At 40.2% G+C, this 23,075-nt stretch overlaps 1 protein-coding gene and 1 pseudogene across 4 annotated transcripts in view; one reads left to right on the top strand and one right to left on the bottom strand.

The window, feature by feature from the left end:
- DGUOK (deoxyguanosine kinase) overlaps nt 1-23,075 on the bottom strand; it is a 51,662-nt gene that overhangs the window by 18,245 nt on the left and 10,342 nt on the right. For 2 of the 4 annotated variants that reach the window (XM_060187070.1, XM_007518941.3), the window contains exon 2: nt 13,561-13,673. The exons of 1 other annotated variant lie outside the window; for it this stretch is intronic. In XM_060187070.1, the coding sequence (XP_060043053.1) occupies nt 13,561-13,673 (113 nt within the window). Of the gene's footprint in view, nt 1-4,360; nt 4,503-4,931; nt 5,037-13,560; nt 13,674-23,075 lie in introns of those variants that run through there. One more of the 4 variants, XM_016186343.2, reaches the window with a different exon arrangement.
- On the top strand, nt 4,612-5,388 carry LOC107522304 (large ribosomal subunit protein uL11-like; annotated as a pseudogene).

Genomic DNA, 23,075 nt, shown 5'->3' on the forward strand with positions numbered 1-23,075 from the left:
CAAGCATAATGTCACCACTCAAGTCACTTTCACATTCAAGTAATTAGAGAGAGACAGCAGGCGAGCGACAGTACTTCCCATGTGGCACCAGGGCTTGAACCTGGGATGCATGCGTGGCAAGGTACAAGCCCTACACAAGGAACTATCTTCCCACTCCATATGGCTTTTATCGTCTCTAAATAAAATTTTAACCAAGGCACTGGGAGATAGCTCACCAGGTAGAGTGTACTCTTGACTATGCATGAGGACTAGAGGACAGTCAAGCCTCCCACATCACATGAGAGCACCATGTGTGACAATAGGTGCTATGCTATCTCACCTTCTCTCTCTCTTCTCCCTCAAATCACTTTATAGGAGGTTAATAATTTATAGTATAATTGTTGACACATGAGTACAATTTCTCATTTCCCTGTGACAGGTGTCTGCAAGTTTCCAGGCCCCAGTTCTACTGGGGGAAGTTTTGGTGCTATACCTGAAAAAGTCAGTCCAGAACAGTGAAGCCCCAGCAACAACAATATACATAAATCAAATAAGTTTGCTGGGAGCAGTGGAAGCATGCAGGTGCAAAGTCTCAGTGCCACACTCCTGCCAAAAAAAAAAGAAAAGACAAACAAACAAAAAAAACCCCTTCAACCTAGACAAGAAAGGAGCCAGTATAAATAAAAAGTCAACCAAACAAATTGAATTCCTTCTAATAGAAAGATCACAATTTATTAGGCAAGCAAAAACAATACTTTTCCTTTATTCTAGAGGATTTATGAAAGGCATTTTTTGTTTCTTTTTTCTTTTTTCTTTATTCCATTTTTTTGTTGCCCTTATTGTTTATTGTTATTTGTGTTGTCATTGTTGGATAGGACAGAGAGAAGTGGAGAGAGGAGAGGAAGACAGAGGGGGAGAGAAAGATAGACACCTGCAGGTGAAGCGACGCCTCTGCAGGTGGGGAGCTGGGGCTCAAACCAGGATCCTTACACTGGTCCTTAGGCCGGTCCTTGCACTTTGCGCCACATGCGCTTAGCCCGCTGTGCTACTGCCCAACTCCCGTGAAAGGCATTTTTAAGAGCCACTTATTCATCATGTGAAAGTAAAGGAATATATGTGGGATACTCCAGAGCCCTGAATTCTTCCCTAGTTACTGGCTCAGGATGAAAGTAAGTTTTGTACAAAGCACTTTGGATCTGCATTCAGTCAGTTATCATTAACTGATGAGGTACTATATGGGACAGATGCTTCAAAGGACACAAAAACTAAAACTGGGAGTCGGGTCATAACACAGTGGGTTAAGCACACATGGTGCAAAGCGTAAGAATCCCAGTTCAAGCCCCGGCTCCCCATCTACAGGGGAGTCGCTTCATAGGAGGTGAAACATGTCTGCAGGTGTCTGTCTTTCTCTCTCCCTCTCTGTCTTCCCCTCCGCTCTCCATTTCTCTCTGTCCTATCTAACAACGACGACATCAATAACAACAATAATAAAAAAACAAGGGCAACAAAAGGGAAAAAAAACCAACAAAAATACAGTAATATTTATACCTGTTTCCCATATTAGGGAGCTACTCTCTTCCCTGATCCATCTTTCTGGTTCTTTTCCCAGCCATGACATCATCTCCCCAGACAATAATTAGGATTCACCTGCATATCAGATTTCAGGCTCAGGCCCTTTGGAATATAACTAAAATATGCCTACTAGCTATCTACAAAATGGAGGACCCCCCCCCCCCCAAATCCTCACCTGCACTATTCCAGCCTTTAGGTCCACAACTGTCCAACAGTTTGTTTGGCTTTGTATATTAACTCTCTTTTCAGCCACCAGGTTCCAGATGCTAGCAGGATGCTGACCAGACTTCCCTGGACAGACAACCCCACCAATGTGCCTTGGAGCTTCGCTTCCCCAGAGCCCTTCCCACTAGGGAAAGAGAGACAGGCTGGGAGTATGGATCGACCTGTCAATGCCCATGTTCAGCGGGGAAGCAATTACAGAAGCCAGACCTTCAACCTTCTGCACCCCACAATGATCTTGGGTCCACATTCCCAGAGGGTTAAAGAGTAGAAAAGGTATCAGGGGAGGGGTTGGTATACGGAGATCTGGTGGTGGGAATTGTGTGAACCTGTACCCCTCTTATACTATGGTTTTGTCAATGTTTTCTTTTTATAAATAAAAAATTTAAAAAAACACACACAATAAACTCACAGCCTGGAATGTGGCACAGTGATTAACTGTTGGGACTCTCAAGCACGAGGCCCCAAGTTCAATCTTCAGTATTATATGTGCCAGAGTAATGCTCTAGTGCCTCTCTCATTAATAAATAAAGGTTCTTGAAACAAAAAGTAAACAAATCTAAGATCTTTTTCAATGATAGGTGCCAGGAGTTGGCGCACCTGGTTGAGCACACATGCTACAGTACCCAAGGACCTGGATTCGAGCCCCTGGTCCCCACCTGCAGGCGGAAAGCTTCATGAGAAGCGAAGCAGTGCTGCAGGTGTCTTTCCTCCTCTCTATCCCCCTTTCTTCCCTCTTGATTTCTGGCTGTCTCTATCCAGTAAATTAATAAAGATAACTTTGAAAAACATTAAAAAGATTCATTTCAATATTCATCATTCTTACCTCACTTCATCTTCAAAATAGCTTCATGAGGCAATGCTACTGCTTCTTTACCTTTATTTGTATTTACTATTGGGTAGAGACAGAGAGAACTTGAGGGGGAACAGGAGCTCGTGAGTGAAAGAGAGAGAGAGAGAGAGAGAAAGACACCTGCAGCCCTGCTTTACCACTTGTGAAGCTTTTCCACTGCAGGTGGGGACCAGGGGTTTGAACCTAGGTCCTTGAGCACTGTAATGTGTGTGCTTAACCAGGTGTGACACCATCTGGCCCCCCTACTGCTTCTTTCAAAGACTTATTTATTTAAAGAGAGAGTCAAGAATACTGTTCTGGCATACGTGTTGGTAAGGACTGAACCTGGGGCCTCATGAATGCACTCTATAGCCGTTTCCTTATTGGGTTGTCAGAAAAGTCACGATGCATTTTTGCACAGAAAAATCTTTCATGACTTTTCTGACAGCCCAATAGATGCTACTGCTCAGTACACTTTCCCGAGGAGAAAATCAATTCGGAAAGGTTAACTTACTTTTCTAAAGGTTACATGAGGAGTAAGTACTGAATGAGAACTCAAATCTGTACTCCTCTAATTTCATTCTAATACTTTTCTACATAACAAGTAGTTCCCAAGCTCAAGGAGCTCAGTATATAAGCGGAAAGCAATGACAAGGATGAAAGAGCTACAACTTAAGAAAGAACATGTCATCATGGGCAATTAAATATGGAGGATGAAGTTTGAGGAAGTATCTGGGGAAACATGGAGTTAAACTGGGAAGTAAATGGAAGTAAAATGTGGATTTTCCATGGATGGAAATGGGGATTAAGAAGAGAACATATTTTGGGGGGAGGGTTATAGATAGCAATGGGAGTGGGAGGTAGACAGCATAATGGTTATGCAAAGAGACTCTGATGCCTGAGGCTCCAAAGTCCCAGGTTAAATCCCCCAAATCACCATAAACCAGAGCTTATTACTGCTCTGGTAAAAATGAAATAAAAAAATAATAAAAGGAAAGAAAAAAAAGACACACAGAGAGAGAGAGCATTAGCTGTTCAGGGAAGGAAAAAGGGAAAAAAGGTTAGGCAACTACAAGCAGTACAGTTTGGCTAAATACCACATCTTAGATTACATATAGAAGAGTAATATCTCTTGGTATTTCAGTGAGATATCCAATTTAAAATCATGATGCAATTATGAATAACAGTCTGAAGAAAATGATAGGGGAAAAAGTTAAAGTCAAAGAAAACAATTAGTCTGAAATGTGACACTTCCCACCAGAAAAGTTCCCTGTGTATCAGAAGAGCCAGTATATACCTATATATTAGCTTTCTCTCTCACATACACATGTTGTCACGACTGGATCTATGATGGCAAAATGTCAACAACTCATAAAAACAAAATTTAATCAGTGTAAAACAATATCACTACTTTTTTTTTTAATGAACACCATTTAACATTTCTCTACAACAGAAATTACCTTTTTTTCTTTCTTTCAGAAATTACCTTTTATATGCCTGTGCAAAAGACATTTTTAGATAAGCCATCACTCAGAAATTATACCACCCACATAACCTTTATGAAAAAAAAATCTCTAAAGCAGAAAAATGAATAAAGAATTAAGAAACTGAAAGGTAAGGTGAATGGTCAACTGGTACAACAGAGTGAAGTATAAACTGCTCAAGTATGATTATGAACAATTTCTATTGTTAAAAGAAAAATTTCACAATAGGAAACATTCTCAGTTTGTAAACTTTCAAATGATTTCAATATACCTTGGAGATAGAGTCTGAAGAAGAATGTTAGAGTATTAGCATTTCATTGATCTCTTCCACAGTACTCCATTAACATTGATAGGTAGAGTTAAACAAGGACATCTCTAAGTACTTCTACTAACGGTAGAAAATGGTAAATTTTCTATATGAAAAAAAGGTGAGAAATGAAAAAATATATATAAACAAAAGAAAAAACAAGAAGAAAGTATAAGTCAAAATGGCAGGAATTAAACATAAGTATTTTGAGGCCAGGAAGATGGCTCAGTAGGCAGAACTAGTATCTTCCATATTTGAAGCCTGGGTTCAATCCTTAGCACCACATAAGATCACTAAGGACAAAGACAAGTGAAGTTTCTCACTAGCAGAGGGCAGTGTTTTTCTGTTTCACCACTTCCTCTGTTCCCTCTCTCATTCATTCTCTCTCATAAGAAATAAAAAATTGCTTCGGTTTTTGGCTCAGAGGAGGCCAAGGTGCAACTCTCTTCGGTCATCCCGAATCCAGGTTCATCCGACACCTGATGTCTCCACCATGCCACCAAAGTTTGACCCCAATGAGATCAAAGTCGTGTACCTGAGATGCACCGGTGGGGAAGTCAGCGCCACTTCAGCCCTGGCCCCCAAGATCGGGATGCTCAGTCTGTCTCCAAAAAATGTTGGTGATGACATTGCCAAGGCTACTGGTGATTAGAAGGGTCTGAGGATTACAGTAAAATTCACAATCCAGAACAGACAGGCCCAGATTGACGTGGTTGCCCTCTGCCTCAGCCCTCATCCTTAAAGCCCTCAAGGAACCACGAAGAGACAGAAAGAAGCAGAAAAATATTAAGTACAGTGGAAACATAACTTTTGATGAAATTGTCAACATTGCCCAGCAAATGAGGCACCAATCTTTAGCTAGAGAACTCTCTGGAACCATCAAAGAAATCCTGGGGCCTGCTCAATCTATGGGTTGCAGTGTTGATGGCCGCCATCCTCATGACATCATAGATGACATCAACAGCGGTGCTGTGGAATGCCCAGCTAGTTAAGAATTACAAAAGAAGATGCTTTGATAAAGGATTATTTGAAAATAAATAAGTAAGTAAATAAATAAATAAATAAATGAAGGGGCCGAGGGGTGGCCCACCCAGTTGAGCACACATGCTACCAAGCGCAAGGACCCAGGTTCAAGTTCCCAGTCCACAGCTGCAAGGGGGAAGCATTAGGAGTGGTGAAGCAGTGCTATGGGTGTCTCTTTCTCCCTGTCTCCCTCCCCCTTCTCAATTTCTGTCTGTCGTATTAAAATGAAAGAAAAAGAAAGGGAAGAAAGGAAAAGAAAATAATGCCGGAAGGCAGGGAGAATAACTGTTCAGGCACCGAGTTCTAGTAATAAATATGGTGGCAAAATCAATCAACCAATAGGCTGTGGAGGTGATTCAGTAGCAGACTGTACGCACAAGGTTCATAGCTAAACCCCAGGCACTGCATTTTTTATCTTTGTTTTATTTTAAAGAACACAATTAGAACAAAGGAAAAAGGCATAACCTAACCTTTCAGGAAAAGCAAAACTTAAGCCTGGGTGAAAAGTAAAAATCCGGGAGTTGGACAGTATTGTAGCAGCTTAAGTGCACATGGTGCAAAGCTCAAGGACCGGCCTAAGGATCCCGGTTTGAGCCCTTAGCTCTCCACCTTTAGGGAAGTCGCTTCACAGGCGGTGAAGCAGGTCTGCAGGTGTCTCTTTCTCTCCCCCTCTCTGTCCTCCCCCTTTCTCCATTTCTCTCTGTCCTATCCAACAACAATGACATCAATAACAGCAATGATAACTACAACAATAAAACAAGAGCAACAAAAGGGAATAAATATATATAAAAAAGAAAAGTAAAAATCCTATTCATAAGAGAAACACCAAAAGTTAGATGACATAGGTTGGCTAATATCAAAGGAACAGCAAAATCCGTCCTGTAGGTAGAAACAGAAAGAAAGAAGATGGCAGTCCAGGAGACTGCAGTGGTGAGAGCGCTGGGCTGGCAAGCACAAGGCCCTGAGTTGCATTCTCCAGCACTGCATATGCAAGAGCGATGCTAGAGCTCTCTTTGTACTGCCCTGCCCACAAACAAACGGGAAGGAAGGAAAGGAAGAAAAGACAGGGGAGAGGGGAAGAGAGCAAAGCAGATGTAACAAAACTAAAAACAAACAAAAAGAACTAAAAGCATCAAATATTATAAGGTGTTTTCCCCCCTACTGGTAAGACTCTGAAAACAAGTCGTGAAAGATTTGACAAGAAATAAAACAAAACAAACAAACAAACAAAAAACCAAAAATGGGGGCCAGGTGGCGGCATACATAATCACCAGGCATAAGAAGCAGGATTTGAGCCTCCTCTCCTCACCTGCAGGGGGAATGCTTCATGAGTGGTGAGGCAGGTCTGTAGGTGTCTTTCTCTGTCCCTCTCTGTCTCCCTTCCCCTCTCAAATTCTCTGTCTTGTCAAATAAAAATTAAAGTAGAAAGAAAAATTAAAAAAAAAAAAACACCACAGAGGTCAGGTGGTGGTGCAGCTGGTTAAGGGGACACATTATGGTGTGCAAGGACCCAGGTTCAAGCCCATGGTCCCCACCTGCAGGGGAAAAGCTTCACAAGTGGTCAAGCAGAGCCACAGGTATCTCTCTCTCTTTCTCTATCTCCCTCCCCCCTTCAATTTCTCTGTCTTTATACAACAGGAAAATAAGATTAAAAATAAATGAAAGAAATAAAGAACACACTGGGATATATAAACACAGAGCAAAGATAATTAAAAATACAAGAAGTAACGGGCATAATACAAATGCACAAAATACATGCATCTCAGAATTTAATAAAGAACCTAAAAAATGGGAGCACGGAGGATAGGACTCTAAATTGCCCTTTTTATTTTTAAACATATGCAAAACTAGTCTACAACTTAGACTAGGGGATAATTTTTTAAAATATTTTTTAGTATTCTTTTTTAAAAATATTTTTTATAACTTTTAAAAATATTTATTTTCCCTTTTGTTGCCCTTGTTTTTCATTGTTGTTGTTATTGATGTCGTTGTTGTTGGACAGGATAGAGAGAAATGGAGAGAGGAGGGGAAGACAGAGAGAGGGGAGAGAAAGATAGACACCTGCAGAGCTGCTTCACTGCCTGTGGGGAGCAGCTCAAATCAGGATCCTTGCTTTGCGCCACATGCGCTTAACCCGCTGAGCTACTGCCCGACTCCCTAGCTGATAAATTAAACTTGGAATTTCAATTACTGGGCCAGCTGGTGATGCACCTGGTTAAGCATACAGATTACAGTGGACAAGGACCCAGGTTCAAGCCCCTGGTCTCCATCTACAAGGGGAAAGCTTCACAAGTAGTGAAGCAGGGCTGTAGGAGTCCCTCTGTCCCTTTCCCTCTCTATCTCCCCCTCTCAATTTCTCTCTGCCTCTATCCAATAATAAATAAGTAAATACAGATTAAAAAATAAAATAAAATCAGTAAAAAAAACCACCTTCAATTATTTTGTGCATCTTAACATCAGTGGCAGCTTAGAATTTACAAAATGTCACACCAAACTTCATGGCCCAGGAAGTATGGCAATAGCTCAATTGGTGGCACTTGAGACATGTAGCTCAGGCTCCTGATTCACTGCTCAGCACTCCATATATATATATCTATGGTACTTTGGCTTCTCCACCTCATATAAAATAAGCAAATCCTTTTTTGGTCACTGCTGGGACTTCACTACTCCAGACTGACTTTTCTCAGCTAGAGAGACACAGGTAGAGAGAGAAAAACAGTACAGCATCAAACTTTTCCTCAGTGCAATGAGGGCCGAGTTTGAAGCTAGGTAATGGGCATAGCAAAGCAGGCACCTGTGCCAGTATGCTCTCTGGCTGGTCCATTTAGTCACCAGGACCTCACTGGGTCACCTCTCCCAGCAGGCAGCCCTCACTACCCCCCACCCTTTTCTAGACAAAGCATGAGAAACAGGGAGAAACAAACAGAAAAGGGGACACACCAAAGCACTCCCATCAATCTTGTGAAGCTAACCCTTTATGTAGCAGTACAGACTCAAATCCAGGTCCTCACATATGGTAAAGTGTGCATTCTATTATTTAGCTATCTCTTGTCCTCCTGAATAAATCCCTAAATGTAAATAAGATGAGTTTGTAAATCACTCATGGCACATTAACAGAAACTGATCCTACATAAGCTATGAGGAAAAGTTCAGTAAGTTTCCCCAATCAAAAAATTGTAAAACCACTGTTGACCATAACAAAAATAAGAAATTTATAATAAATTCAGGCTTGGTTGGTTATGCACGCATACAGGCATGCACAAGGACCTGGTTCAAGCCCGTAGGCCCTACCTGCAGGAGGGACACTTCACAAGTGGTGAAGCAGTGATTGATGCAGGTGTCTCTCTCTCCCTCTCTCTATTTCCTTCAATTTATCTCTACCCTATCAAATAAAACAAAATCTAAACAGTAATAATAAATTAGTGCACATAATATATCTATTTAAAAACATAATTACTGGGTCAGGCTGAGAGACGGCACAGTGAATAAAGCACTGGACTCAAGCATGAAGTCCCAAATTCAATCCCAAGCATTGCATATGTCAGAGCAATGCTCTGATTCTCTCTCCCCTCCACTCTCTCTCATTAATAAATAAGTCTTTAAAAATAATAATTATTGGGGAGTTTGGGCGGGAGTGCGTCAGGTTAAACAGATATAGCGCATAGTGCAAGGACTGACCTACGGCTCCCCACCTGCAGAGGGGTCGCTTCACAGGTGGTGAAGCAGGTCTTCAGGTGTCTGTCTTTCTTTCCCACTCTCTTGATTTCTCTCTGTCCTATCCAACAACAACAGCAACAGTGGCAACAATAACAGTAACAACAACAAGAGTAACAAAATGGGAAAAATGGCCACCAGGAGTGGTGCATTCATAGTGCAGGCACCGAGCCCCAGCAATAACCCTGGAGGCAAATAATAATAGCAACTATTATTATTATTTGGAAAATACAAAAACTACAATTACAAGCTCTTTAGAAAATCAAGGGGCAGGATGGCGACACACCCATTTAAGCACACACTGTGCCCCATCTGTAGGGGGATGCTTTATAAGTGATGATGCAGGGCTGCAGGTGTCTATCTTTCTATCTTCCCTCCCCCTCTCAATTTCTCTCTGTTCTATCAAAACAGAATAGGAAAAGAAGAAAAAAAAAGGAAACATAAATGGCCACTGGGAGTGGTGGATTTGTAGTGCCAGCACTGAGCCCCAAGATAACCCTGGTGGCAAAACAAATAAATAAATAAGAAATTTCAATTAACATAATTCTGAATCTACAAAAATTTTAAAAAATGATTTCTATCATATTTTTACGGGATAAATTAATTCCTATGATAAAAACTATTTTTAAAAAAGCTCACTGATTCATTTTCATAATCATGATGGTAAAATCTGTCACAGACAATACATTTAAACAGTAATATCAACTTTACCAATATACATACAAAATTTGAAGAAACATACTAAGAAATTAATGGAACCATGACCAAAAAGGATTCTAGGAATGTAAAGATAGTATCATTATCAAGTCTATAACTAAAATTAAAAAAGACAAATATTATGGCAACCATACTACATACTATGAGAGGTTCTGGTAAAAATTCAACATTGATCTTGATAAAAGGTTAGTATCCTAGAAAAAAAAAAAGGTATCTATTCCATATGGTCTACTGAAATGGTTAAGAGCTACAAATTTTAACATAGATTCAATAGAGATGGTTCCACTAATAACAGTCAGATAAGGCCAATGACTGAAAAAAAAAAAATCACTATTATTTAATATTGTTCCAAAACATCTATCTAAGGAAAGAAAGTACAAATGAAATATGCATATTGAAAAACTCTTACAAATAACTGGCATTTTGAGAAAAATATAACCTTTTGATTATTTTGGAGAAAGAGAGGAGCAAACAGAGGTGGAAAGAAATCATAGCACTGGGAGTCGGGCTGTAGTACAGCGGGCTAAGCGCAGGTGGCGCAAAGCACAAAGACCGGCATAAGGATCCCGGTTTGAACCCCGGCTCCCCACCTGCAGGGGAGTTGCTTCACAGGCGGTGAAGCAGGTCTGCAGGTGTCTATCTTTCTCTCCTCCTCTCTGTCTTTCCCTCCCTCTCTCCATTTCTCTCTGTCCTATCCAACAACAACAACAACAACAATAATAGCTACAACAATAAAAACAACAAGGGCAACAAAAGGGAAAAAATAAATAAAATAAATATAAAAAAAAGTTAAAAAAAAAAAGAAATCATAGCAATTAGGGCCAGGTGGTGGCCTACCTGGTTAAGCACACATGTTACAGTACACAAGGACCCAAGTTCAAGCCCCTGGCCCCCGCCTGCAGGGGGAAAGCTTCACAAGTGGTGAAGCTGTGCTGCAGGTGTCTCTCTGTTTCTCTCCCTCTCTATCACCCCCTTCCCTCTCAATTTCTGACTGTCTCTATCCAGCAAAATAAATAAATATTTTAAAAAAAGAAAACATAGCACTTAAGTTTCTTTTAATGCGAGGGAGGGGGGAGGGGGCAGGGAGGCAGGCGCAAAACTGGGTAACACATGGCAAGACAACACACTATCCAAGTGAGTTATTCAGGCGATAGCACAGTGGGTTAAGCACATGTGGCCAAAGCGCAAGGTCGATGTAAGGATACCAGTTGGAGCCGCCCCCCTTCCCACCTGCGGGGGAGTCATTTCACGAGTGAATTATTATGCCAGCCTAAAAACTACAACTTTACTTGCACTTAAACAGGTGCACCACCACCTGGCACCTATAAGCTTACTTTAAAAAAATATATTTACTTATTTATTTGTATGGTTAGATAAACACAGAGAAATTGAGAAAGCAGGGGGAGATAAAAAGAAAAGAGACAGGGGGTGGGTAGTAGCGCAGCGGGTTAAGTGCACATAGTGTGAAGCCAAGGATCCAGATTCGAGCTCCTGGCCCCCACCTGCAGGAGGTCACTTTACAAGTGGTGAAGCATATCTGAAGGTGTCTATCTTTTTCTCCCGTCTTCCCCTCCTCTCTCGATTTCTCTCTGTCCTATCCAGCAACAATGACAGCAATAACAACAACACTAATAACAACGTCAACAAGGGCAAAAGGAAAAAAAAAGAAAGAGACAGACACACTTGCAGCCCTGCTTCACCACTCGTGATGCTTTCCCCCTTCAGGTGAAGACTAGGGGGCTCAAAACTGGGTCCGTGGACACTGTAATGTGTGCTACTGCCTGGCCCCAAAACTATAACTTTAGTATGTATGAGGTCCCAAGTTTGAGCCCATGACCACTATATGGGAGTGAAATGCAAAAATGCAAGCTTCATGAGCAGTGGAGTAGTTATATATATATATATATATATATATATATATATATATATATATATATACATATATATATATTTTTTTGCCTCCAGGGTTATTGCTGGGCCTCGGTGCCTGCACTGCGAATCCACTGCTCCTGGAAGTTGTTTTTCCCCATTTTGTTGCCCTTGTTGTGCTTGTTGTAGTTGTTATTGTTGTCATAGCTGTTGTTGGATAGGACAGAGAGAAATGGAGAGGAGGGGAAGACAGAGGGGGAAGAGAAAGATAGACACCTGCAGACCTGCGTCACCACTTGTGAAGCGACTGCCCTGCAGGTGGGGAGCCGGGGGCTCGAACCAGGATACTTACGCCAGCCCTTGTGCTTTGCACCATGTGCGCTTAACCTGCTGTACTACTGCCCAACTCCCAGTACTATGATATTTCTACTCTCTTTCCCTTTAGCTGGAAGGGAAAAAAAAAACGAGTTCACTAAGAATGGTGAAATCATGAAAGTGGGAAGCCTTAGCACAACCCTTGTAGGGAAAAATAAAAACAGCTCAATAAAGCATGGGTTTGTCAAAAAAGTTAACATAATCCCGGAGACCAACACCAAGAGCAGGCAGACAAGTTATATGACATATCCAAAATTCATTTTGGATATATCCAAAATGTCCTGTTTAGTTCTGAGTTAGTCTTAGTTAAATCTAAATGGAAACGTGAGCAAATGAGAGCTTGTCACTTTGAAAAAGTTATTTCAATGTGACTGGGGAAGTGGCCTAATTGGCAGAGTGCTAGACTTAGACTTGCATGCCTGAGGCTCCACATTTACTCCCCAGCACTATATGTACCTGAACTCATTCTCACTCTCATATAAAGAAGTCTTTTAAAAAAAAAAAAGTTGGCAGTCGGGCGGTAGCACAGCGGGTTAAGAGCGGGTGGCACACAGCGCAAGGACCTGTGTAAGGATCCCGGTTTGAGGCCCCCGCTCCCCACCTGCAGGGGAGTTGCTTCACAAGCGGTGAAGCAGGTCTGCAGGTGTCTATCTTTCTCTCCCCCTCTCTGTCTTCCCCTCCTCTCTCCATTTCTCTCTGTCCTATCCAACAACAATGACATCAATAATAACTACAACAATAAGACAACAAAATGGAGTAAATAAATAAATAAATATAAAAAAATTGAAAAAAAAAGTTACTTCAAAAATGTAAAGTACGGGTGGGGAGATAGCATAATGGTTATGCAGAGAGACTGTCATGCCTGAGGATCCAATGTCCCAGGTTCAATTCCCCATACCATCATATGCCAGTGCTGAGCAGTGCTCTGGTTAAAAAAAAAAAAAAAAATGCAAAGTAGTCTGGACAAAAATGGTGTTTGGCTTGAAAGAGAAAACCTGAAGTGGAAAAAGAGCAGACAAATCACTACTTTCAACTACTGTGTTGTGCTTTACAAAGGTTAGCTATTATTTCTGCGTCAAATCAAAGACAAGATGCTCTCCTAAAGTTCCTTTCAATTTCCTAAGACTTCATGACAAACTATTAATCCTGATTCTCAGTAAGAATAATATAAATACTTAAGAGTGGGAATGAGAAAAATTAATCTTAAAAGTTAGGATAGCTGGACATGTCTTAGGAAAACACAAAGAACTTTTAGGTAGACACATTCAAGTCACAAATATCAAAACTAGACATATTCAAACAAGTCTTATCCTCTCTGATGTATGTGGTCTGCTTTCTGGAGTGAAGGTCTTTTAAAAAGAAGACTCAAACTGTGCTATTCATCTACCCCAAGCAAATCAGACCATGACAATTAGTTTACTCACCTATGTCAGCCAGCCAACTATCCACCACAACAAAAAACTTACTTTTTGGGTGCCAGAAGTCTGGACATTCTGCCAAGTTGCTACAGGTTCTGTAGCTATGTGCCATTCTGGGTAAGTTTTCGTGAGTAACTTCACAAAGGTAGACTTTCCCACAGCTGCAATGCAAATAGCATGTATTGTTGGGATACTTCCCAAATCAGAGCCCAAGAATGGGACTACTAAACTGCATCACATGCACCCCTCAAAGGAACAAGTGCCAGTTTTTTGTTTGTTTTCAAAATGTAGCTGTTATACCATCATCAGAGGGCTGAGGGCAAGATAACTAGCAACCACAACGAATACAGACACCAGAGAGGAAAAAGGTAAGACTTTATTGGTGATATTAATGTTCCAATATCTCCTTCCCCCGACCCAGTATTTAATAACAGTTAAAAATGGAACAATTGTAAAAAAAAAAATCATCTTGAATCAGTTTTATTTATTCTATGGCAGTCAAAGTCAAAATTTCAAGATAGAAAATGAAGATTATGATTCTCATTCAACAAATCTAACCAATCTTCATGGCATGCTTATTGCATACTCAGGACTATCTGGACTGCATTCTGCCCTCACTGAGCTTATGTGGGAGATCAATATTAAACAAATAACAAGTGATAAATTGTCTTACACTCTAGAAAAGAAGAATGCAGGAGAGCTCTAATATAAGACAGGAGGTGAGGTAAAGGTTTCTCTGAAGAAATACTATGTGAGGTAAGATCTGAAAAAATGTACAGTTAGCCAGGCCATTGGTGGTGGCAGATTATTCCAGAGGGAACAGTATGATAGAAAAAGAGAAAGAACTTAGCATGTAAGAAAACTGAAGGAGCTACGAGCAGCAGATCGCTTTCTCTCCTCTCCTCTCCTCTCCTCTCCTCTCCTCTCCTCTCCTCTCCTCTCCTCTCCTCTCCTCTCCTCTCCTCTCCTCTCCTCTCCTCTCCTCTCCCGGATCAACTAGGAATACCAAAGGAGACCACCCGGACCGAAACAAGACAGGACTAGAATGACCACAGGAACCCAGTAAATCACCCGTGAGTACAAACACGCGTGGCTGGTGACAGAGAGGAGAGAGGGGTCTAAGGAGAGATTAAGTGACTGCTAACAGTTCAACAGTTTATCAGTGGAGACACCATCTCCAGTCTGCTCCACAACAAGGGGACAGCTGAAGGGAGGAAAGGACTCCCCAGAGACTCACCAAGTGCAACTCTGAGTCTCCATTGCTACTATCCTCAGAATCTGGAGCAGCAACAGGGAGGGACACCAGGGGACAGAGATCTAACCGGGAAACTCAGGAGAAGACCTATACCTCTGTGGCATAGCTGAGGGGCTGTGAAAGTCTCTTTGCATAACCACTGGATTATCTCTGCCACACCCTGCTTTATCTCTTGGTCAGGAGTCAGTGATTAAGCTAAGAAGCCTATTGATAGTTTAAAAGCCCTCAGGCTCCCATAGCCTACAGGGAAGAAAAAAAAAGAGGCTTTTACATCACTGAGCTCCAACTCAGGGATTGAAAAAACTGTTAACTTCCACCACGGTTAAAACCTTTAATTAAATTACTTAGACACAGGTCAATCCAGGCAATAGTGATCAATAATTTGAAAAGTACTGATAAAGGGAACTCATAACATAATATATAAAATGGTTAAAACAACAAGAAAAAATATTGGAGACTTGAACCAGGACAAGAGTCCAGCTAAAAGTCCTCCAGAGGGTGAAGCACAAAACAACGAGATCAACATCCAAACATTAGCTAAGGAAATAATAACAGGAGTGAGTAAAGAATCTGAAAAAATTGTAATCAGAACTGCAGGAACAACAAATGAGAATATGGAAGAAAATTCTAATAATCTCATGGTTATTAGAGAGCTGAAAGCTGAAATCGCTGAGCTAAGAAGGCAACTAGCTGAACAAGCTAAAACAGTATCAGAGCAGGGCAACAAAATAGATGAACTCCAGAAAGCAGTAGAGGGCAGAGAGAATAGAATCTATGAGGCTGAAGACAGAATTAGCAAGATTGAGGATGAACTAGAGACAACTAAAAAAGAAGTAAGAGATCTCAAAAAGAGATTAAGAGATGCTGAAAACAACAACAGAGTCCTATGGGATGACTTCAAAATAAACAATATACGCATTATTGGCTTACTAGAGGAAGAAAGAGAAGGAGAGGAAGAAAGCATTCTCCAGGCCATAATAGCTGAAAATTTCTCTAGTCTAGACAAGACCAAAGACATAAAGATTCAAGAAGCCCAGAGGGTCCCAAACAGAATTAACCCAGACTTAAAGACACCAAGACATGTCATACTTAGAATGGAAAGGAATAAGGATAAAGAAAGGATCCTCAAGGCTGCAAGAGAAAAACAAAGAGTCACCTACAAAGGAAAACCCATAAGATTAGCAGCAGACTTCTCCATACAAACACTACAGGCCAGAAGAGAATGGCAAGATATCTATTGAGTGCTCAATGAGAAAGGCTTTCAGCCAAGAATACTATATCCTGCTAGACTGTCATTCAGACTAGATGGAAGCATCAAAACCTTCTCAGACAAGCAACAGTTGAAGGAAGCAACCATCACCAAGCCTGCCCTGAAAGAAGTTCTGAAAGGTCTCCTATAAACAACCAGACCACCACAAATAGGACATATATCCAAACACTCTAAAACTCTACAAGAATGGCGTTAAAATATCTTCAATCTTTGATATCAATAAATGTCAATGGCCTGAATTCACCTATTAAAAGACACAGAGTAGGAAGATGGATCAGAAAACACAACCCAACAATATGTTGTCTACAGGAAACTCACCTAACTCAACAAGACAAACACAGACTTAAAGTGAAAGGATGGAAAACTATCATACAAGCCAATGGCCCACAAAAAAGGGCAGGAACAGCTATTCTCATATCTGACATGATAGACTTTAAAATAGATAAGATTAAAAAAGATAGGAATGGACACTACTTAATGCTCAGAGGATCAGTCAATCAAGAGGACTTAACAATTATTAATATCTATGCACCCAATGAGAAGCCATCTAAATACATCAAACTTCTACTGAAAGGGCTACAGCAATATATTAACAGTAACACAATCATAGTAGGGGACTTCAACACCCCACTCTCTCAACTTGACAGATCATCCAGGAAGAAAATCAGTAAAGACATAAGGGAGCTAAATGAAGAGATAGATAAACTAGAACTATTGGACATTTTCAGAGTCATTCATCCCAAGAAACTGGAATACACATTTTACTCAAATCCACATGATCATTCTCAAGGATACACCATATGTTAGGCCACAAAGACAGCATCAGCCAATTCAAGAGCACTGAAATCATCCCAAGCATCTTCTTAGACCACAGTGGAATTAAACTAACACTTAACAATCAACAAAAGATTAGTAACAGTACCAAAATGTGGAAGCTCAACAGTACACTTCTTAACAACTTCTGGGTCAAAGAGGAAATCAAGGAAGAAATCAAAATGTTTCGAGAGTTCAATGAAAATGAAGACACAAGCTATCAAAATATTTGGGACACAGCTAAAGCAGTCCTAAGAGGGAAGTTCATAGCTATACAAGCACACATTAGGAAACAAGAAAAGGCACAAATAAACAGCCTGATTGCACATCTTAAAGACCTAGAAGAAGAACAACAAAGGAATCCTAAAGCAACCAGAAGGACAGAAATCACTAAAGTTAGGGCAGAAATAAATAACATTGAGAATAGGAAAACCATACAAAAGATCAACGAAAGTAAATGTTGGTTCTTCGAAAGAGTAAACAAAATTGACAAGCCTTTAGCCAGACTCACAAAACAAAAAAAGGGAGAAGACCCAAATAAATCGGATAGTAAATGAAAGAGGAGATATCACAACAGACACTGCAGAAATTCAACATATCATGCGAGGCTTCTATGAACAACTATATGCCAACAAGCTAGAGAACCTGGAAGAAATGAATGATTTCCTAGATACCTACCATCTTCCAAAACAAAGTAAAGAAGAAGTGGATAACATCAACAGGCCCATCACAGCTAATGAAATTGAAACAGTTATCAAAAATCTTCCCAAAAATAAAAGTCCTGGACCAGATGGTTTTACAAATGAATTCTACAAAACCTTCAAAGAAGAACTAATACCTCTACTTTTAAAAGTCTTCCAGAAGATTGAAAACACTGGAATACTCCCTGCCAGCTTCTATGAAGCCAACCACCCTGATACCAAAAGCAGACAGGGACACAACCAAAAAAGAAAACTAGAGACCAATATCTCTGATGAACATAGATGCGAAAATATTGAACAAAATTCTAGCCAACCGGATACAGCAGTATATCAAAAAGATTGTTCATCATGACCAAGTGGGGTTTATCCCAGGCATGCAAGGTTGGTTTAATATACGTAAATCAATCAATGTGATCCACCACATCAACAAAAGCAAGACCAAAAACCACATGGTCATATCAATAGATGCAGAGAAAGCCTTTGACAAAATACAACATCCCTTTATGATCAAAACACTACAAAAAATGGGAATAGATGGAAAATTCCTGAAGATAGTGGAGTCTATATATAGCAAACCTACAGCCAACATCATACTCAATGGTGAAAAACTGGAAGCATTTCCCCTCAGATCAGGCACTAGACAGGGCTGCCCACTATCACCATTACTATTCAACATAGTGTTGGAAGTTCTTGCCATAGCAATCAGGCAGGAGCAAGGAATTAAAGGAATACAGATTGGAAGAGAAGAAGTCAAACTCTCCTTATTTGCAGATGACATGATAGTATACACGGAAAAACCTAAGGAATCCAGCAAGAAGATTTTGGAAATCATCAGGCAATACAGTAATGTGTCAGGCTATCAAATTAACATTCAAAAGTCAGTGGCATTCCTCTATGCAAACACTAAGTTAGAAGAAATTGAAATCCAGAAATCAGTTCCTTTTTCTATAGCAACAAAAACAATAAAATATCTAGGAGTAAACCTAACCAAAGAAGTGAAAGACCTGTATACTGAAAATTATGAATCACTACTCAAAGAAATTGAAAAAGACACAAAGAAGTGGAAAGATATTCCATGTTCACGGGTTGGAAGAATTAACATCATCAAAATGAATATATTACCCAGAGCCATCTACAAATTTAATGCTATCCCCATCAAGATCCCAAGCACATTTTTTAGGAGAATAGAACAAATGCTACAAATGTTTATCTGGAACCAAAAAGACCTAGAATTGCCAAAACAATCTTGAGAAAAAAGAACAGAACCGGAGGCATCACACTGCCAGATCTCAAACTATATTATAGGGCCATTGTCATCAAAACTGCTTGGTACTGGAACATGAACAGACACACTGACCAGTGGAATAGAATTGAGAGCCCAGAAATGAGGCCCCACATGTATGGACATCTAATCTTTGACAAAGGGGCCCAGACTATTACATGGGGAAAGCAGAGTCTCTTCAACAAATGGTGTTGGAAACAATGGGTTGAAACATGCAGAAGAATGAAACTGAATCACTGTATTTCACCAAATACAAAAGTAAATTCCAAGTGGATCAAGGACTTGGATGTTAAGACCACAAACTATCAGATACCTCGAGGAAAATATTGGCAGAACTTTTTTCTGCATAAATTTTAAAGACATTTTCAATGAAAAGAATCCAATTACAAGGAAGACTAAGGCAAGTATAAACCTATGGGAGTACATCAAATTAAAAAGCTTCTTCACAGCAAAAGAAACCACTACCCAAACCAAGAGACCCCTCACAGAATGGGAGAAGATCTTTACATGCCATACATCAGATAAGAGTTTAATAACCAACATATATAAAGAGCTTGCCAGACTCAACAACAAGACAACAAATAACCCCATCCAAAAATGGGGGGAAGACTTGGACAGAATATTCACCACAGAAGAGATCCAAAAGGCCGAGAAACACATGAAAAAATGCTCCAAGTCTCTGATTGTCAGAGAAATGCAAATAAAGACAACAATGAGATACAACTTCACTCCTGTGAGAATGCCATACATCAGAAAAGGTAACAGCAACAAATGCTGGAGAGGGTGTGGGGTCAAAGGAACCCTCCTGCACTGCTGGTGGGAATGTCAATTGGTCCAACCTCTGTGGAGAATAGTCTGGAGAACTCTCAGAAGGCTAGAAATGGACCTACCCTATGACCCTACAATTCCCCTCCTGGGGATATATCCTAAGGAACCCAACACATCCATCCAAAAAGATCTGTGTACACATATGTTCTTGGCAGCACAATTTGTAATAGCCAAAACCTGGAAGCAACCCAGGTATCCAACAACAGATGAGTGGCTGAGCAAGTTGTGGTATATATACACAATGGAATACTACTCAGCTGTAAAAAATGGTGACTTCACCGTTTTCAGCCGATCTTGGATGGACCTTGAAAAAATCATGTTGAGTGAAATAAGTCAGAAACTGAAGGATGAATATGGGATGATCTCACTCTCAGGCCGAAGTTGAAAAACAAGATTAGAAAAGAAAACACAAGTCAAACCTGAAATGGAATTGGAGTATTACACCAAAATAAAAGACTCTGGGGTGGGTGGGTGGGTGGGGAGAATACAGGTCCATGAAAGATGATGAATGACATAGTGGGGGTTGTATTGTTAAATGGGAATCTGGGGAATGTTATGCATGTACAAACTATTGTATTTACTGTTGAATGTAAAACATTAATTCCCCAATAAAGAAATAAATTATTAAAAAAAAAAAAGAAAAGAAAACTGAAGAGAAATCTGTGGCCTAGAAGAACCTTACATAGCAATGGCAAGGTCAAGAGAGGGAGAAGCAAGGTAGTTAGGCTAGAGCCAGGCTACACAGTCTTACTGCTATGGTAAGAAGTTTGAATTCTATTAAAATGGTGGTGGGAAGTCAGTGACAGTGGGTTTTGACAAGTTTCAATCTCGTTTTTTTAAGAAGGATTTTAAATTTGTATTTATTTATTAATGAGAGAAGGAAAGAATAAAGGAGAAAGAACAAGAGCATCACTCTGGCATATGTGTTGCTGGGGACTGAACTTGGAACCTCAAATCAGGTCTTTTTTTAATTTTAGACAGATAGAACAAGACAGGGAAGTCCTGAACTTTGATGAAGAAACCATAGCACTGAAGCTTCCTCCAATGAAGTGGGACCTGGGCTGGAACTTGGGTCTTAGACATAGTAAAGCATTATCATCATCTCATTTTGAAGCAATTACTATACCAGGTATGTAAGATCTATCGAAGGGTGTTAAATAAGTGTTCATTTGTGTGTACTATGAATGACTGATTGAAGAGGGAAAAAGCCATAAGAATAAAGATGAGATGGTAAGAACCTATTCAGATGGAGGCAGGGATGAAGAGATAAGGACAGAAGAAGGGAAATTTGAGATAAAATCAATTTAAGGGTTGGGATGGGGGAGGGGAGGCATAATGGTTATACAAAAAGACTTTCATGCTTGGGGCTCCAAATTCCCACGTTTGAATCCCAGCTCCACCAGAAGCCAGAGCTGAGTAGTAGCTGATGAAGGAGAAAAAGAAAAGAGAAACAGAAATTGACTTAGTACCACAACATTCAAGTAATATTTTTCTCATTTATAGTCATGTCTTCCTGAGCTCCAGACTCAGACTTTAGGATAAAAGCCCTCCCCACATCTCCACCAAGATGTCCCACAAACATGTTTAATTCAGTTTATTCCCTAAAAGAACTCTTCACCTTGCTTACCCATCAGACCTCCCTCCCATATCACAAAGAGGAATATCTGATATACTCAAAAACCAATCACAGAGAATTTTCTCCTCTGCCGAGCATCAAAACCAAGTCTTTTTGCACCTTCTTTCTAAATTTCCCCCTTTCTTTCCTTTTCTCTCCATTCCCATCTCCACACTGAATAGGCTCTTACCATATCATCTTTCTGCTTATGGCTTTTCCCTCCTCTTCATTCAATCATTCACACTACACACAAACACTATTTAACGTGCTTTGATAGCTGCCTCCACTTCTCTTTGTGTTCTGAGCCCTTAATGGACCAAACTTCTTGGAGTTCTAATCATGTCATGTTCTCTCCGGAGAATGTGACTATGTGCTTTCCCATTTTTTGGAGCACCTCCTTTCTCACCTGGCCAACTCCTACTCAGTCTGCTGAGATTCTGCTCAGATGTAGTCCACCGTGAAGCCTTTTCAGAACTGAAACCACCAAACTGGTTCAGCTAATTCTCCTTGGTGCTTGCCCTGGCATTCTGAGTTAAGACTGCAATTACAACTGTGCTTCTCCAGATAGAAGATGAGGTTCCTCTAGACTGGGAACCAAAGTCCAGATTAATGACCTAGTTGAATAAATAAAACATATTTATTCCAGTTTTTTTAGAAACTAGGTTTGTTGTAACATCTTTTTTAAATGAACCTTAAGTATTATGCATTGAGAACTCAACGTATAAGAGATATTTTCCAAGTAATCTATATCCCCAGGATGAACCCAAAAGGAACTAAAAGTAGGAGGGGAGGTACTGACTCATTTAATTCTATCAGCCATTCAGGATTACTGATGAGGAATGAAGAAATATATTAGCAGTGAAGCCCACACGTTCAATGTGTGACATTTATTATACACCACTCCAACTCCTCTCTGGATGCATGGGGTAAAAAGCAAACATAAAATCTGTGCATTTCATACTGTCATGCTCATTTCTCAAGCCTACCTCCACCCAACTTTGTGCCTTTACACATTTGCTCAGCCTCTGCTCTTCCCACACTTCAATGAGTAAATGTCTTCCAAAGCTCTTTGAGGACTGTCTAAATCTCTCCCCCTACACCAAGTCTAAGACTTTCCTTTCCTGAACTAGAAAATTTTAGGAGCAGTTCATGCCAAATTCCTACCACACTGGGCAGTTCAGTCAAACAAATTGTGCTTAACATTTAATTGCTTTGATTATTTCGGAGGTTTCAATTTAGGTTTCGTAGTAGAAACTGAATCTCTGGGATTGAGCCCTAAGTGTTTGTAGTTGATGCGTACTTACACTTGAGGTTGCTATGCAGAAGAATCTGATCAATAGAGGTAGTTTTCTTAAAATGACAGCTTCCAAAACCACACACCAAATTACCAATAAAACCCTCTAGACTTGTCATGGAGTGCCTAAGAGTATGGCAGAATTGCCTGCTCTGAATAGCCAGCCCCTTGTTTAAACTATTTGGCACAGATGGTCAATGTCTATATTGCATTGTTGATTATACATAAAACACTATCTTTGTCTACCAGCTAAAAAGCTATTTTAATTAACAGAAAGGTAACTGACTTGTTAGGTGAATGACAATAGATGACTTGAACTATTTACATTTTATAAATTAAAAACAATTACCTAAGAAACTACTGCAGATAGAAAGGAAAAGCCCTGAGGGTTAATGATTGCCCACTTCACCCCCGAGATCAGACACTATTAGTTCATCTAAGGGCAGTCAGGACAGAAAAACAATGCCATTTAAAAACACACAACTCAAATATAAATACATTAGAT

This window comes from Erinaceus europaeus, chromosome 3 (assembly GCF_950295315.1).
Source record: "Erinaceus europaeus chromosome 3, mEriEur2.1, whole genome shotgun sequence".
NCBI classification, from domain to species: domain Eukaryota; kingdom Metazoa; phylum Chordata; class Mammalia; order Eulipotyphla; family Erinaceidae; genus Erinaceus; species Erinaceus europaeus.